This window comes from Pan troglodytes, chromosome 8 (assembly GCF_028858775.2).
Source record: "Pan troglodytes isolate AG18354 chromosome 8, NHGRI_mPanTro3-v2.0_pri, whole genome shotgun sequence".
Lineage (NCBI taxonomy): Eukaryota > Metazoa > Chordata > Mammalia > Primates > Hominidae > Pan > Pan troglodytes.
This window is the reverse complement of record NC_072406.2, coordinates 23,641,505-23,656,717: the sequence shown is the minus strand read 5'-3', so window position 1 is coordinate 23,656,717 and position 15,213 is coordinate 23,641,505. Positions and strand designations below refer to the sequence as shown.

The window sequence follows — 15,213 nt, the reverse complement described above, 5'->3', positions numbered from 1 at the left end:
ATGAGATGATCTATCAAGGTAAAAAAATCTTAAAGGCCTCCTCCACAAATATTAGTGGTAAATTTTAGCTCTCACATTCAGCAGGTGAATGTTGGCTGCTCCATCTGCCAGAAACACAAATTGGATTAAAAAAATGGAGTAAAGATGAGAACTAACTCTTCCGTACACGATTGAATTTTGTATTATTGTATTTATGCCTGACTCATGGCTAATATTAAAAATGAAAGCCATAGGTTTCTATTTATGTCTATCTGTGTGTTTATGCATGTATGTAAGGTACCTTCCCTCCAGATGGCATTGACAAATTAATTTACAAAATCCTTTAAAAGAGTTCTATCCTAATTGGCTTAGAGAGAAATATGCACTTATGTAAATTAAATCTTTCTAAAACTGTCAGAAATATAGAAACCCACTCAAATGTTTATGTAATTTGAGTAAATTCTTGGTAAGATTAGTTTAATATTGTTGGTTTAATAAAAAAGGTATGTTTTCAGAGTTGTCAACATTAAATATAACGTGAGAATAAATTTTTGTTTTTCTTGAGTTTACCAGTCACATAAACTAATATTTTCTAGATATTTAAGATTATAAAAATGATAATTTGATTTGAAGCAAATTAAATCATTATTTTGACAAACTTCAGTTCAAGAATAATTGTTTCATAATGTTTGCCTAAGAAGAATTTCCAAAATCTTTTCAGTTACTTGCAAACTTAGAAGTCTGCTAAATTAAATAATGGATATTCATTAAATATCTAAATAATTTTCAAGTAAGTACTAAAACATCAATTATTAAATGTTAGCTTAAGTTTATATACTTTTGACTTATTGTCATATGGTATAGAGTGTCTGAAGATTATTAGGGTCTGCTAAGGAAAAGAGAAATTTTGTCCTAAAGTGACTGGTTGTTCCAGAATGAGAAAGATGGAAAGTATAAGATGAAACCTGAATGGATGTAGAAAGTCATAGAAAGTTTAAGGAAAAGAATATTATGTTGTGATTAGTCTGCTCAGATCACCATAATGAAATACCATAGACTGGGTGGCTTAAACAGTAAAAGTGCATTTTCTCACAATTCTGGAAGCTAGAAGTCTGAGATCAAAGTCCCAGCATGGCTCTAATGAGGGCTTTCTTCCTGGCTTGCAGACAGCACCTTCTTGCTGTGCCCTTCCATGGTAGAGACAGAGACAGAGAGAAAGAGAGAGAGAGAGGGAGGCAGAGAGAGAGAGAAAGAGTATGCACAAGCACGAGTGAGCTATGGCATCTCTTCTTTTTAAGGATACTAATCCCGTCATGTTGGTTTCACTTCCATAAACTTATCTATACCTAATTATTTCCCCACAGCCTCATCTCCAAATACCACCACATTGGGGGTTAGGGCCTCAACATGTGAATTTTGGGGAGACACATTTCAGTTCACAGTAAATGTCAAGACTTGCTAAGATTAAATGGATTTATGTATAAAATTTTTAAAAATGAGCTTCAATATCAATAGTGTATGGACTCAAACCTAGTTTGGTTTGGTTTTCTCTTTCTGAAAATAAGAATGTTTCTTGAATGAGTGGTATGCTCTTGATAAGAGACTGTAGAAGGTTTTTCTCTACTTTTTAGTAATCTTCCTAGGAGAGAAAGATTCTGCACCTCATAAAAATAATTTTCTGTGTTTCATGTTGCCTTTACCGTGTCTCTGATTAGTTAAGAGAACCATGTCTTCTCACTTTAAAAAGAACTAAGGTTTTTAAAACAATGATCTTACCTCCTGTATTTACTTTTAAATTCTTTCATTGTCACATTGGTTAGATACTTAACTAAGGATTGTTTCACAGTGACCTGTGATCCTATTTTGTCAAGTAATCAAACCTTTTGACATATTTGACAGCTTTGCCTTCCTAAAATCAAACCCTAAATGAAGCCTTCATGATACCAAACTGACTTTGAGATTTCCCAAGGGCCTCTGAAAAATCTCAAAGGGTTTGTTCTTTCACCTGGTTAAAAAAAGAGATGTTAAAATCATTGAATTTACTTGCGAGGTGGAAATTCATGAAAAGCATTATTTAATAAAAAGAAATGTTTAACCTTCCCCAGGTTATATTTGTACAGGTAAATGCGGTATTTCAAAAGTTACACGAAGTTCCTAGAAATTTGTCAATGCCCTTTGTGTCCAGGATCTATCTCAATGCTGTTTTGCCTGATATTAGTCAACAATAGTGTAATGTCGTCAGTCATAATTCCAGCAATTATTTTAACATGTTTTATGTCACAGAAACTACCACATTTTCTTGTCAATGGTGTTATTTTTATAATGAACGCCCATCAGATCTTTAACCATGGCCATCTTCAGTATTTTGTCATCCAGAAATAGTGACTGTTTTACTCTGCTCATGCAAACAGCTCAAGCCAAAGAACTTTGTCTTTAACAAAAAAGAAGCTGTCTCAGAGACCTATGGAAATAACTGCCTGTGACAGGTACTCTGGGGTGCAAGCTTCTGATGTCATTGCTTACATAACCTTGATACCATCCTAATGAACTGAGTCAGGTTTTCCATAACTCTAGCAGAGAAGCTGACAGCTTCATAAAATTGCTAACTCGAGATCAAGCAGAACAAAATTAATTATTTAATATATTGGACTTGGTAAAGTGATAAGGAATGATTATTATGTTTTATGGCTTTTGTTTGGAATATTGCTGGCTCTTTAATACTCTATTTTCTGGATAGCAGAAAATTCCTTTTCCTTTCGTCTTAAGCTATCTGTCATCCAAAAAATCTACTAAATTATACTTTTGTAAACAAAATAGAAACATTTATCTTTTTCTCCCTACCTGATCTCTTCAGAATTCAGAATTTGTTCTTGGGTATTCTTATTTGCATGACAACAGTTATTTGCACAGGTGCAAAAAAAATCTGTCTCCCTTATAATAGAACATAATTGGAAACATTGGTTTATATGTTCAAGGCTTTGAATGGAATGCCCTATTTGAGAATGACACATAAAATCAGATATGACCAGACATATTTAAGGATCCAAGGTTGACTTTACGGAGTGAATGTATACAAATCCCTCTTGGAAGAACTAGGCTGATACCTGGCTTACAGGATTTGCAGACGTATAGGTGAGTAAGAATGGTCATGTCCTGGCAAGCCTAAGAACATTAAAATATTTTGGGGACCTCAAAAGAAAAGGAATTTACCCAAAGCTACAGGTATTGAAGGTGAAGTCTGACGGCAAGTTCCTGGCTTGGTTTGCTAGAAAAGCAGAGGCGTTTGAAAGTCCAATACGAGATTATTTTCTAGCAAAGCAAACTTAAAAAGGTCTATGTGCTCAATTATTATTTTTGCTGCACTTATATAAATATCATCTGGCCCAGTTTAATGAGACAAGAAACATTTTATAAACAAGAATAGTCTTAGTTTATCTTTGATCAAAAAGGGGGGTAACCGTGGACAGCAATCTTATGTTTCAATAGAAAACTGCAACACATCCTTGTGGGTGATCAGATTCTAGTCCTGTTCCTTGTTTTGGGGAGTTTATATTATTTACCTGTAAAACCGGACTGGATCCTTCCATCTTACACATATGGTCACCCCTTACCAAATACTCTTCTAGTTTTCTTGAGTGGGTGACTGTAACTCTCCAAAGTTAACGTTTTCACTTTTTCTCCCTTCCACCTGACTTGTCATCAATGAGAACTAAAACCTGATGGCCAAGATCCTTATTGTGACTCAGTGTTGTCTTATAGCTGCTATTTGGCTCCATGATCTGATACAGTCGTGCACACTGAAGCCAGACAAGTGGATCTACATGTCCAGAAAGTCATTACCACAATAAATCATGTAGGAGCAACCATTACACCCAGAGCTGCTGCTACCAGGGCCACTCAGAAAGTCCACTGGAGGCTGGGTGCGGTGGCTCATGCCTGTAATCCCAGGACTTTGGGAGGCCAAGGCAGGCAGATCACAAGGTCAGAGAGATCGAGACCATCCTGGCCAACGTGGTGAAGCCCTGTCTCTACTAAAAATACAGAAATTAGCTGGGTGTGGTGGGACGTGCCTGTAATCCCAGCTACTCAGGAGGCTGAGGCAGGAGAATCGCTTGAACCAGGGAATAAGAGGTTGCAGTGAACCAAGATCACGCCACTGCACTCCAGCCTGGCCACAGAGCGAGACTCCATCTCAAAAAAAAAAGAACACTGGAACCCCTGTGTCTCCCATGCTCTGCTCCAGGAAATACCCATGGTGACATTAATGTCTACACCATGACGACAAAAATCCAAACCGTAAACCAGGAAATCTGTCTGACTGCCATTGCCCTTCTCACTTCACCATCTAAAGATGCTTAGAGCTCAGTGTCCAGAGATCTTCTCAACTGACTGTCCTCTGGCCTCAGACACTGAGTTTACAGTCAGCTCCAACCATTACTTTTCATTTTTCTTTTTGTTTCCATAGAAAGGCCCCTCATTAAATGCCTGATTGCTCCCCCATCCAGCAGATGTCCTCGACTACCGAGTCTCAACAGATGGTTTAGCTGGTCCTTAATGAACACATGGTGATCAAATGGAAAATGGACTTAGAGTGTTCAAAGCAATGTATACTGTCTCTTTTTTCCTGGAGCAAGAAGAGGACTCCTAAAGACTCTCTCTATGATCAAACTCCAGCCGGGCTCCTCTGAGCTCTTCTCAACTAGGCCTCCACCTTGAGCTATAAAACTTACAAACTCAACAAAAATGATTTCATCCACCCGTCTCCCCCCCTCATTAAAAAACTTGAACAAACACTGACATAGTTTCTAACAGCTCAAGGCCACATCCCTAGGGTGACCCCATTCCATTCCCCTTCAAGTGCCCGCCTCGGAAAGCTCCAGGCTGCCAAAAGAATTGACAATGCATCCCAGCCAACACCTCTTCCTGCAGCTCTGCAAAAAATTTTTAAAAGTACTGAGTCGTAACTGAGTCATGATTCTTCAAATATTCCTAAGGGAAAAGGAAAAATTACGTGGTGCAAAATTTTCCTCTCTGAGGTGTAGTAAAGACAACACACTTTGCCATGCTTGCCAATTTATCAAGAAAAAGTAGTAACTAGATCAGAAAAGTATGTGGTGTCACTGTTTAATTGCTCTAGCTCAGGGTTAGCAATGCCCAAGTCCACACTGGGGCTCCACACCTGTTGTATGTGTGAGTTTGGATGAGTGACTGGAACTTTACAAGTATCACTTCCTTCTAAATAAGAGCAAAAGAACCACTACCTACTTCACAGGGCTATTACAAAGATAAAATGAGATATTACATGAAAAGCACTTAGCATAAGGCATGGCATGTAGAAAGCACTGATAATTCTTGTATATTATCATCTAAGAATATAAATTCCTGATCTTCAGATGGCCAGCCTGCTCACAAGGAATACAAGCAGAGCATCCATGCAACCTTTTCTGGCTCTATACATCTTTAAGATGTCATGTGACATGAACCGAAGGGTATCTACACATGACATTCCTCCAAACTTACACAGCGTGCTCTCCTCTGTGAATCTGGGATGCATCTTAGGAGACTTCCCGGCGTGTGAAAGAGAAATGTACACTAAATGAGCCAGAGACAGAAATGAAAAAGAAAGCATCAAGGCCAAGCAGTGACTTACAACATTTCGGGGTCTGTTCTATGTTTCCCATCAACGTGTGCTGTTTTCATTAATGGGAGGTTCTCACACACTCCATAAGGGAACAGGCAAAAGTGTAGTTTGTTACAGCTTTAAGGCTCATTCAAACATTTAAGGGATGCAGTAAACCATACATTTCCTCCAGACATTCATCATCTTTGTGAGATCAAGTGCTCATAACCTAAAACATCTCTGACCTTTGAAATATCACCAGGGCTCCTCTGAAGTTTTTTCCTAATAACAAGACTAGTTTTTGATATTTGCCTTGTCGTATGAGATTTGAAAGCATCCCTCCGACTATCTGTCAAAGCCACTTCTATTTTCCTGCTAGTCAGATCATTAGTCCAGATCATGGACCAAGTTAGACTATGGGCCCTGGGCCATATCCAGCCCAGTGTTTAAAGACAATCTGTTTAAATAAAGTTTTATTAGGTCACACCCAAGCTGTTTACATACCATCTATGGCTGCTCTCAGGCTAACATAGCAAAGTTGTATAGTTGTGACAGAAACTGTATGGTCAGCAAAACCTGAAATATTCATCATCTGGCCCTTGATGAAGAAATTTGTCAACATCTGTTCCAGATCATTCTCTTGTTTAGAAAGAATAAATTCCACCTGAACACTACATATAGATCAGATTCTCAGAGAGGATTTTAGAATTTTCTACATTACCATATTAGACACTTTTCTGATTGGCACAGAAAAAAGCAACTGAAGATAGAATTACTCAACTAGGTGTTAAGAGTCATTAATTCATCAGTCAATTCATTCATTCCACATAACACAATATCACAGTGGTAAATACTAGGGGTGGGATGTGAATGACATATACAAAGCCCCTGGCCCCATGGAGTGAGTATAAAGTAGGATAAGAAAGACAGAGTGACTCCTTCACTCATTCATTCATTCATTCATTGTCATGTGCTAGGAAATCTTTTAGATATTGGGTATACAACAGTTAAATACACAAACCGTGCATTCTAATAGGGGAGAGAGATAATCAGTAAACAAATACATATGCAGATGGCAGATACTGGCAATGCTGTGATGAGAATATTAGCTGAACCATATGAAGTGAACATTTTTATAAGTCAATATAGTTGAGTACTGGCTGTTGCCTATGATTCAGTCTATCAGGGAGATGTGCTAGAGATTGACTTTTGGCTTTAAACTGGGAGGTCAGGGAAGGGCTAACTGAGGAGATGACATGGGAGCTAAGGCTTGAATGAGGAGCAGCCTCTACCCCGCCAATAGCTAAGGAAAGATTGCCAGGCAGGGAGAGGGAGTAGCTAATGAAAATCAAGCCAAAATAGCCTGGCTGCATAACTGAGAAAGAGAAAGACCAGCAGGGCTGGAGCAATGTGAGCTGTGGGGAGAGAGGGAGGAGATTTAGGCAGAGAGGTTCATAAGGGTCAGGCCAGATGGGGCCTTGCAGGTTAAAATAAGGATACTGGCTTTGACTCTAAGAGTAAAGGGCAAGTTTTAGTAGGGAAGTCACAGGATCTGATTTATGGCGTTTGTAATGCTTTCATTCCTCTATGTGCAAAATTGTTTAAGAGAGCAAGAGTGAAGCAGGGAGACTTGTTAGGAGGTAGCATTCTTAGCAAAATGAGATGTTATCAATGGAAGGTGGAAAAAAGTGGACAGAGTCACTAGGTGCTTAGGAGTCAAACTCAGTAGGAGCTGGCAATAGTTTGGATATAAATTAAGACGGAAAATGGGGGATTAGGGAGACTGCCCAACTTTCCAGTTTGAGTACCTGGCTAGATCACTGTGACTCATGAACCTACTAGAGCTGGAAACCAGTGAGTTCTTGGGGGGACATTACAGATAGAGTTTATAACCTGTTGAGCTTTTGACATCTTTAAGGCATGCAATTGGGCTGAGCTGTCTGAAAGCTGAAGGAGAAAGGGAGACAGAAGTGGAGGTGGGGAAGGACATTCCTCAGGAGAGAGGATGGAGTTGGAAGAGGAATTGGCAACAGCTTGCAGTGCTAATGAGTTCTATGACTTCCTTTAGTCAATTCATCTATTCCCTTATCTCTAAATGGGAGAGTTAAACTTGATTTGGGGTTTTTAATCCTTCCCCAGAGGTGACTTAGGGCTTATGCATGGGTAAAGGAGACACCAGATATTCTGGGTCCCATTCCCTGCTTAATTCTCCTGTCAACTTTTTTTCTCTCAAGTCTTATCTATAAACATCTCATCTTGTTGCACTCAGCATATGTTCAAGTTTATTTTATTCTTTGTTTGTTTGTTTGTTTGAGACAGAGTCTCGCTCTGTCACCCAGGCTGGAGTGCAGTGGCACGATCTCAGCTCACTGCAACCTCTGCCTCCCAGGTTCAAGCGATTCTCCTGCCTCAGCCTCCTGAGTAGCTGGGACTACAGGTGCGTGGCACCACACCCAGCTAATTTTTGTATTTTTAGTAGAGACAGGGTTTCATCATGTCGGCCCGGATGGTCTCGATCTCTTGACCTCATGATCCGCCTGCCTCGGTGTCCCAAAGTGCTGGGATTAAGGTGTGAGCCACTGTGCCCAGCCTATTTTATTCTTTTAATCATAGGTCTAATACAGTGTCAACTTTTTTCTTCTGTGTACCAAGAATACTTTATTTAGCTTTTGAATTTTTTTCTTTGAATGCAGCTGGAGTGTTTGTACTTTCCGGGGAGTCAAATGGGAGAATGTTGAAAATTATTGGCATGTCTTTTGGTGAAAATTAGGTTTCTTTTATGTCCCTTGGGGTAGACAGTCATTAAAACACAGGCAGTAGCACTACGACCACCCCTGGTTTCTCCATGTAACAAAATGGAACAAGGATGGAGCGATTTCAAATAGACAGTTCTTGAGAAAGGCTTATAACCTGAAATTGTGCACTGCAAACAGATCATCTCCTAAAACACTATATTGTGGCATAAGCAGGTTTTAAAATTGTGCCTTTTGATGACTTTTTAGGAGCAACAGGTTTGGCAGAACTCTAGACTGAGCTCCTGGACCAAACACATGAGGATCTTCCAGGTTACGTGGGTTTAAAGGCCTTTTTGCCTTGTAATATGCTTTACATATCAAATGTTCTACTCATTTGTTAATCAGATGAGGACAGTAACTGCTCTTTCTCTTTACCAGAATGGGGCCTCTCACGCCATTCTCTGGATTTCTAAAGCATTTTATTGACATAACTCAGATCACAGACAACCCTGCTAACAACCATGCTATGTGGCGTTAGAGTACACACCTCATTCTCCTGCTAGATCACCCATTTATCAGGCTGTGTTTTATCTTTGCTTCTTCCACATATTATAGGCAGAGACTTATTGGTGGCGAGTAAACCGTTAAATGAAGCAAAATTAGCCAAAAGGATGCCTTGTTGTAAACAATTAAGGAATTTAAAATGCAATTTATAAACTCTATCCCTTTATGGTTCCTGACCTCAGAAAAGGATTACACACAGTTAAAAAGCCAGTGGAATAATGCTTGCCAAGAAGAGGTGTGGACAGAATGAACTTGGTGTAGCCAAAGGAGTCAATGTAAAAATGTTTCTCTTTCCCAGGTCTTGCCAGTCCAAGTTTCTGAAACTTCACTTACTCTAGCAAAACTAAGCTTCACTTAAATTTGGGGCATGTTTAGGGGAAAAACAACATTCTCACTGTTTTTTTTTTTAAAAACGGGTTAAGACTTGAGATCATTATCTAAAAATGCCTTTGGGGGGGATACATGTTTCAAAATCTATAACCGTAGTCATATACATTCTTAGAGCTACAGCCTGCCTTATCCACTGATGTAATAATAGTAAGTTAATCGCCTGAGAAAAATTGTTTGAAAACACTTGTAGGAAGTGTTTCAGTTTTAGAGACAGGTTAGTAATCCAGTTTAAAAAAAAAGGAAAGCATCATTTATTCTAATAGATGTATCCTAAGAACATTTAAAGAAGCACTTTACCATTTTTCGATAGTTAAAAATAAAGTTTAAACATGCAACAGAAAAAAAATCACTGAAGGACTCATGAAAATGTAGCTTTCATCAAGAAATCCTGGTAATTATTTAATGAAAGTAAAAAGCTAGGTACACAAAGATGTTCATTATGTTGTTGTTAGTACAAATTAAGGAGTGGAAACAATCTAAATTTTCAACAAAGAGGGTGTATCACCTAAGGTCAGGAGTTCGAGACCAGTCTGGGAAACATGGTGAAACTCTGTCTCTACTAAAAATAGAAAAAATTAGCCAGGTATGGTGGTGGGCACCTGTAATCCCAGCTATCTGGGAGGCTGAGGCAGGAGAATTGCTTGAACCCGGGAGGTGGACGTTGCAGTGAGCAGAGATCATGCCACTGCACTCCAGCCTGGGCAACAAGAGCGAAACTGCATCTCAAAAAAAAAATGTACATTAACATTACGGTGCTTTATTTAGCCATTAAAATGGCGGTTATGAAAGTTAGGCAGAAACATGAAAACACGTTTGATATGTTAGCTGGAAACAGCAGATTATAAAATAGCACATACTACCTGATGTGCAAAAAGCATCTGTGGAAAGTTCTAGAATATGACATGCAGTACTTTTTAAAAAGAAAATAATTAAGATGGATATTGGCAATTTTTAAATTTGCTCTTTTCTATAATCTTGTTCTTAAAAATAACAAAATCAGACAAACATGAAGACAGAAGTCACGAATAGGAAATAAAAACTTAGCAAATTAATACAACATAAATGTCAGGAAAAAGAAGTTCCAGTAACGTCCGCACATTTCTCCTCATTTGTATTTCCTGTTTGGGTTCTGGTCTAGCTCCTATGAAGCCATGTTTTGGGGAAGGTATTTGGAAGACATGACACTGTGCAGAACCACTTTTAACAAAAATCCCTCAATTGAACATTTTCATATTTCAAAAATTGCCAAAAACGCATTTGCTAGGAAATACCATTTACAGTCAGTGAAGCCCAAGAATTAACTCTGCCAAGGGAGTCAGCTTAGACAGGATGCATGAACTCTGCCCTTTCTAGCTCCTTGTGTTCTAATTTTTCTGGGCCTCTGAGAGATGAGGAGGTCAGAGTGCACTTTTTTAGGAGCATTCAGAGAAAGACTTTATGTCATACATTCTGCCCATTCAGTTTCACCATAAGCTGAGGCCTGGGGGTGGGGGTGGGGGTAGGGGAGAGGTCAGAGGAGGAAACCAAGTTTCCCTTGACCCTTCAAGGGCCCTAATAAGGCTTTCTGGAAAAGTTCGCTTTTCCTTTCTTTTCTCTTTTTTTAAATTTTTTGAGATGGATTCTTACTCTGTTGCACAGGCTGGAGTGCACTGGTGTGATCTCTGCTCACTGCAACCTCCACCTCCCAAGTTTAAGCGATTTTTCTGACTCAGCCTCCCAAGTAGCAGGGACTACAGGCACCCACCACCACACCTGGCTAATTTCTGTATTTTTAGTAGAGACAGGGGTGGTTTTGCCATGTTGGCCGGGCTGGTCTCGAACTCCTGACCTCAAAGGGATCCATCCACCTTGGCGTCCCAAAGTGCGGGATTATAGATGTGAGCCTCCGCACCTGGCCAAATATCGCTCTTCTATCTGAAGTCCCAGAAAGTTGACCACATTCCACCTCACACTTTTAATGCCCCCCTGAAGCCCAAAAATTCAATATGAGGATTCCTTCCAGTGAGTCAGCTGGTGTCATTTAAATAAGACTGTCCTCCCTAATTGCCAAGGCTTCCCGACCTCCCCCCTGGGGTGAAATTGGAGGACCTCACGTTCACAGGCCACTCCTTACACCTCTGCCTCCGAACAGTCTTCCCACTAGCAGATCTGCGCATCCCTGAACCCCACAAGGTGCATTTCAAGCAACCCCAACCACTTCTGCACAGGGGTGGGGCGGGAGCAGGGCCTTGGCTATGAACTCAAACCAGGATGCAAGAGAAAGCAAAGCAGGCCTACCTTAAAACTTTCCAGTTTTTCAGAGGATCCAAGTCAGAGACCAAGGAAACCATTGTCTAGGAGCCGGCTGAGGGCGAGTCCGGAGAGGAGGAGGCGGGGATGGGGTGCTGGGGAACAGACGGAGGATTCTGGACCCAGGCCGGGCCCTGGCGCCCCGCGGCTCCCTCCTTCCCGGGCTGACACGCACTTTTCCTGACTTCTCTCCACCCCGCAAATCAATCCTGCGCTCTCCTCCGTCCCACACCCGGCTCCCAGCTCCACACCACCTTTTAAAGCCCCGGTAATCTGCTCCAACTGATCAAATTTGACCTTTTTGTAGCCCACTTTATTCCAAGCACAGCTCTCACTTAAATCTCTCTTTATTAACACCGTCCTGCTTGGCTTTCTTTGGGAACAAACACAGATCAAGCCTGAAGCCTCTGGACTTTACCAGCAATCATTCGCAGATTACTGCAAGCTGCAGCCTTCCCCTCCTTGGGGGTATTTCTCCTGCCTCGGAGATTTTGCTTTTCTTATTCCTGGCAGGAGACTGGTTAGGTTTCTTTCCTCCTTTTTTCGTGGCTTAGGCTCTGGGACTCTGACACTGGGCTTAGAGCTACCCTCAGAGGCTGTAACTACATTACTGTTAGGATTTGTTTTTTAAAAATAATTTGGAACAGGACTGCAAACAAGCTAGACTTTACTGTGTGTTTTCTGGCAGGGATTTTTTGCTACACTGCTCCCCCACCCTTTGCTGGCTTTCTTGTGTTTTTAAATAACATGAAGGAGGAAATGCAGAATCTCTTTAAACATAAAGAGAAAAGGGTATGGGCTCCCCCCTACTCGCCCCCCCTCACCTTGTGTATCTTGTCATTTACTGAAAACCAAACATCCTTCCAATACTCATTTGAAATTGTGCATGAGAGATGTTTTAAGATATCCAGGCAGTATTGTTTTCCTGTACTGTTTGTTCATAGTTTGTCTCCTTATCCCTTTGCCCCGTATGGGTTCTTCGGGACTGTACTGATTTCTTATTTTCATAAGCACTGCCTCTTAAGCAGAGGCTTCTATGCTTGGAGGGTCCTGGTTTGAACTAAGACCTCCGCAGCTGAAGCTCTTCCTTCTGCCCTCAGGATCCTGGAAGTAGCCGACCTTGAAATCATCTGGTCCAGTGGCTTCCAGACCATGACTGGCCAGCCCGTCAAGATTTCTGCTGCAGCTGCCTGCAACATGAGCTTTACCTGATAGTCTTTCTTTATATTAAATTCCTCTTTTTCTTACGCTTATTTTTAAAAGGGATTTTTAAAGTCATTCCCATAAATGGAAAATCAGCTTCACTGGTCTTTGGTAGAAGGCAAATGCAGGGAATAACTAAAATAAAACAATTATTATTATGCCCAGACACTGAGACCAGCTAAAGGCTCTGATGTAGGTCTTTTTTTTTTCTCTTTGTTGCAAAGAGAGTTTACGCAATGTTAAGAGTGTTAAGAACATACCTGCACCAGCCAGAGACTTCCCTGAGAAAGGAACAGGGAAGACTGCAAGAAAACATGTTGTGGTTCAGTGCTTTGTCATGTCCTTGTTACTTGAAAGCATCAGCCCGGAGGAAGGGTCCCAACTTCTTCCCTTCAAGCAGAGCCTTCTAAGAGTCTCTGTTCTTTCCTGGGGGGAAGATGCTCCCACAGGTTTTGGAAGCAGGCTACTTTTACTGTCAGGAAGTTTTTGCCACTCCAAACACCTATCCCAGCATTGTAAATCCCTTTCTTACCACCCTGTTCTCCATGGACCCGTGGATCTTAAAATATGCAGCTAACCCTCTGTTTAGATTTGTTTTCTCTTTAGCAGTCATGGATACTTCCCTTAATGGCTGTGAATGACTTTCTTCAGAAGTGCAACTGTCTTTAGACTAAAATTAAAAGAGAATTTCATACCTCGTACAAAAATCATTGCCTTTCTGGGACTTCAAGCTTCTTCCTGGGCTGTGTTATCCCACTGTGAATCTCAGACCACAGCGTAATCATGTGCAAACATTTACATAACACTTTTAATCCCCAAGTACTTCACCAAATGTGGGTGATAATAATAGCTTTTATACGGAGTGTACCTCCAAAGGGTTCCGGGTGCTTTGATAATTGATGAAATGTTTTTCCCTTTAGAAAGTTAGCAAGAGAGTAACAAAAGATTATAATGAAATAGTTTCCGCAACTATAATGACATCATCCTCATCCTTAGCCCACGGCACCAGGGAGATTCAGGTCTGGGGAAGGGAGGGAAATGAGTTCTTAACACTTAGAGTTCAGGGTTAATGGAGGAAAGGGGGTGGGATTTGGCTTTTGGCCAAAGGACAAAAGGACAAACCCATTTTTGTAAATTATGAAATACCATTTTAAAGCAGCTGTCTTTTCAAAAACTTTTTAAAGGTAGTCAGTAGAATGTTCCTTCAAATAAAATCTTGTAGCAAGCCCAAGTACAGAAACAGATACAGTAGTAGCTAAAGTGTATTACTAGGTACTAGGAACGGTTCTAATTTCATTAGGTGTGTTGATTCATTCACTCCTCATAACCAACTTGTTTATGAGGTAAGTTATGAGTTGTACTCCCCATTTGTTAATGTAAATGAAGACATTTGGGTGTGGAGAAATTAAGGAACTGGTCTGAGCTCTCAGGGCACTGAACTTAGAAGCGATGCCTGTGGATCCGGCGAGTAACCGCCACACAGCACTTCTTCCATCTGCTTGGGGGCTTTTTAAAAGGGATTTTTAAAGTCATTTCCATAAACGGAAAATCAGCTTCAGTGGTCTTTGGTAGAAGGCAACTGCAGGGAACAACTAAAATATAACAATTATTGTTACGCCCAGACACTGGGGTGGGATGGGATTGGGGTTAGGATCAGGATAGGGATGGGTAAGAGGAATCCCTGAGTCTCACCGATTCACTCCTAAGACCCTATAGAGAAACCCTAGAGTTTAGGAGGATAACGTTTGACACCCACTTCCCAAAAGTATTTAGAGAGGAAGGAGAGAAATTATCTTTTAAAGGATGCATTGAGTCCAAGAAGGGCAGAATATTTTGCCTTTCTTTTTCTTAATTTCAAAGTCCAAGTGTGTGTGCGTTTATGTTTACATATACTGGAAATTAATTCCATGCTATCACATACTGCAAATTTCTTTTTCCTTTTCCCTAAGTATTTCATTCCTGATTTCAATGGATCACACCTAATGGATCTGTTTCCTACTAAGAAATAGGCCATCAAGACAATTAATTCATCTTCAACAATGAGGGTGCTTCCTAAACACAAACAAACAGAAATGTTGCCTTGTTCAAAACTGGGCCAACTATTTATCTGTAACACAGAAAGGCAACAGTAAATTTTCTATTTATAAAAATGAGTTAGGTTCAGCCTTAATAAACTTCAGCCCCAAATTAGTTTTCCGCCATGTCACTCTATAAATTGTAAGAGTTCATTCTCTTTGTCTCCTTTTTCACAATTTTGATACATTTACCCCTTTACATCAAAACAATTTTTTTTTTGGCATTCATAATGATTCTTAAAGAGTCACCTCTCCTGAGAGTTCCCTGTTAAAAAAAAAAAAAAAAGTTGAATCCATATAATGCAACATTCGTGATTGTCCTGATAGTACCAGCAACAAGACTCGTCACTTTCCTTTT

The 15,213-nt window shown here is 40.2% G+C and overlaps 1 protein-coding gene across 9 annotated transcripts in view; it reads right to left on the bottom strand.

Moving 5' to 3' along the window:
* Positions 1–15,213, bottom strand: part of CELF2 (CUGBP Elav-like family member 2) — an 866,707-nt gene that overhangs the window by 525,890 nt on the left and 325,604 nt on the right. Inside the window, exon 1 of one of the 9 annotated variants that reach the window (XM_054660697.2) lies at positions 11,566–11,949. The exons of 1 other annotated variant lie outside the window; for it this stretch is intronic. In XM_054660697.2, the coding sequence (XP_054516672.1) occupies positions 11,566–11,618 (53 nt within the window). In that variant the 5' untranslated portion in view covers positions 11,619–11,949. Of the gene's footprint in view, positions 1–11,565; positions 11,950–15,213 lie in introns of those variants that run through there. 7 more of the 9 variants (XM_009457918.5, XM_009457923.5, XM_016919708.4 and 4 more) reach the window with 7 other exon arrangements.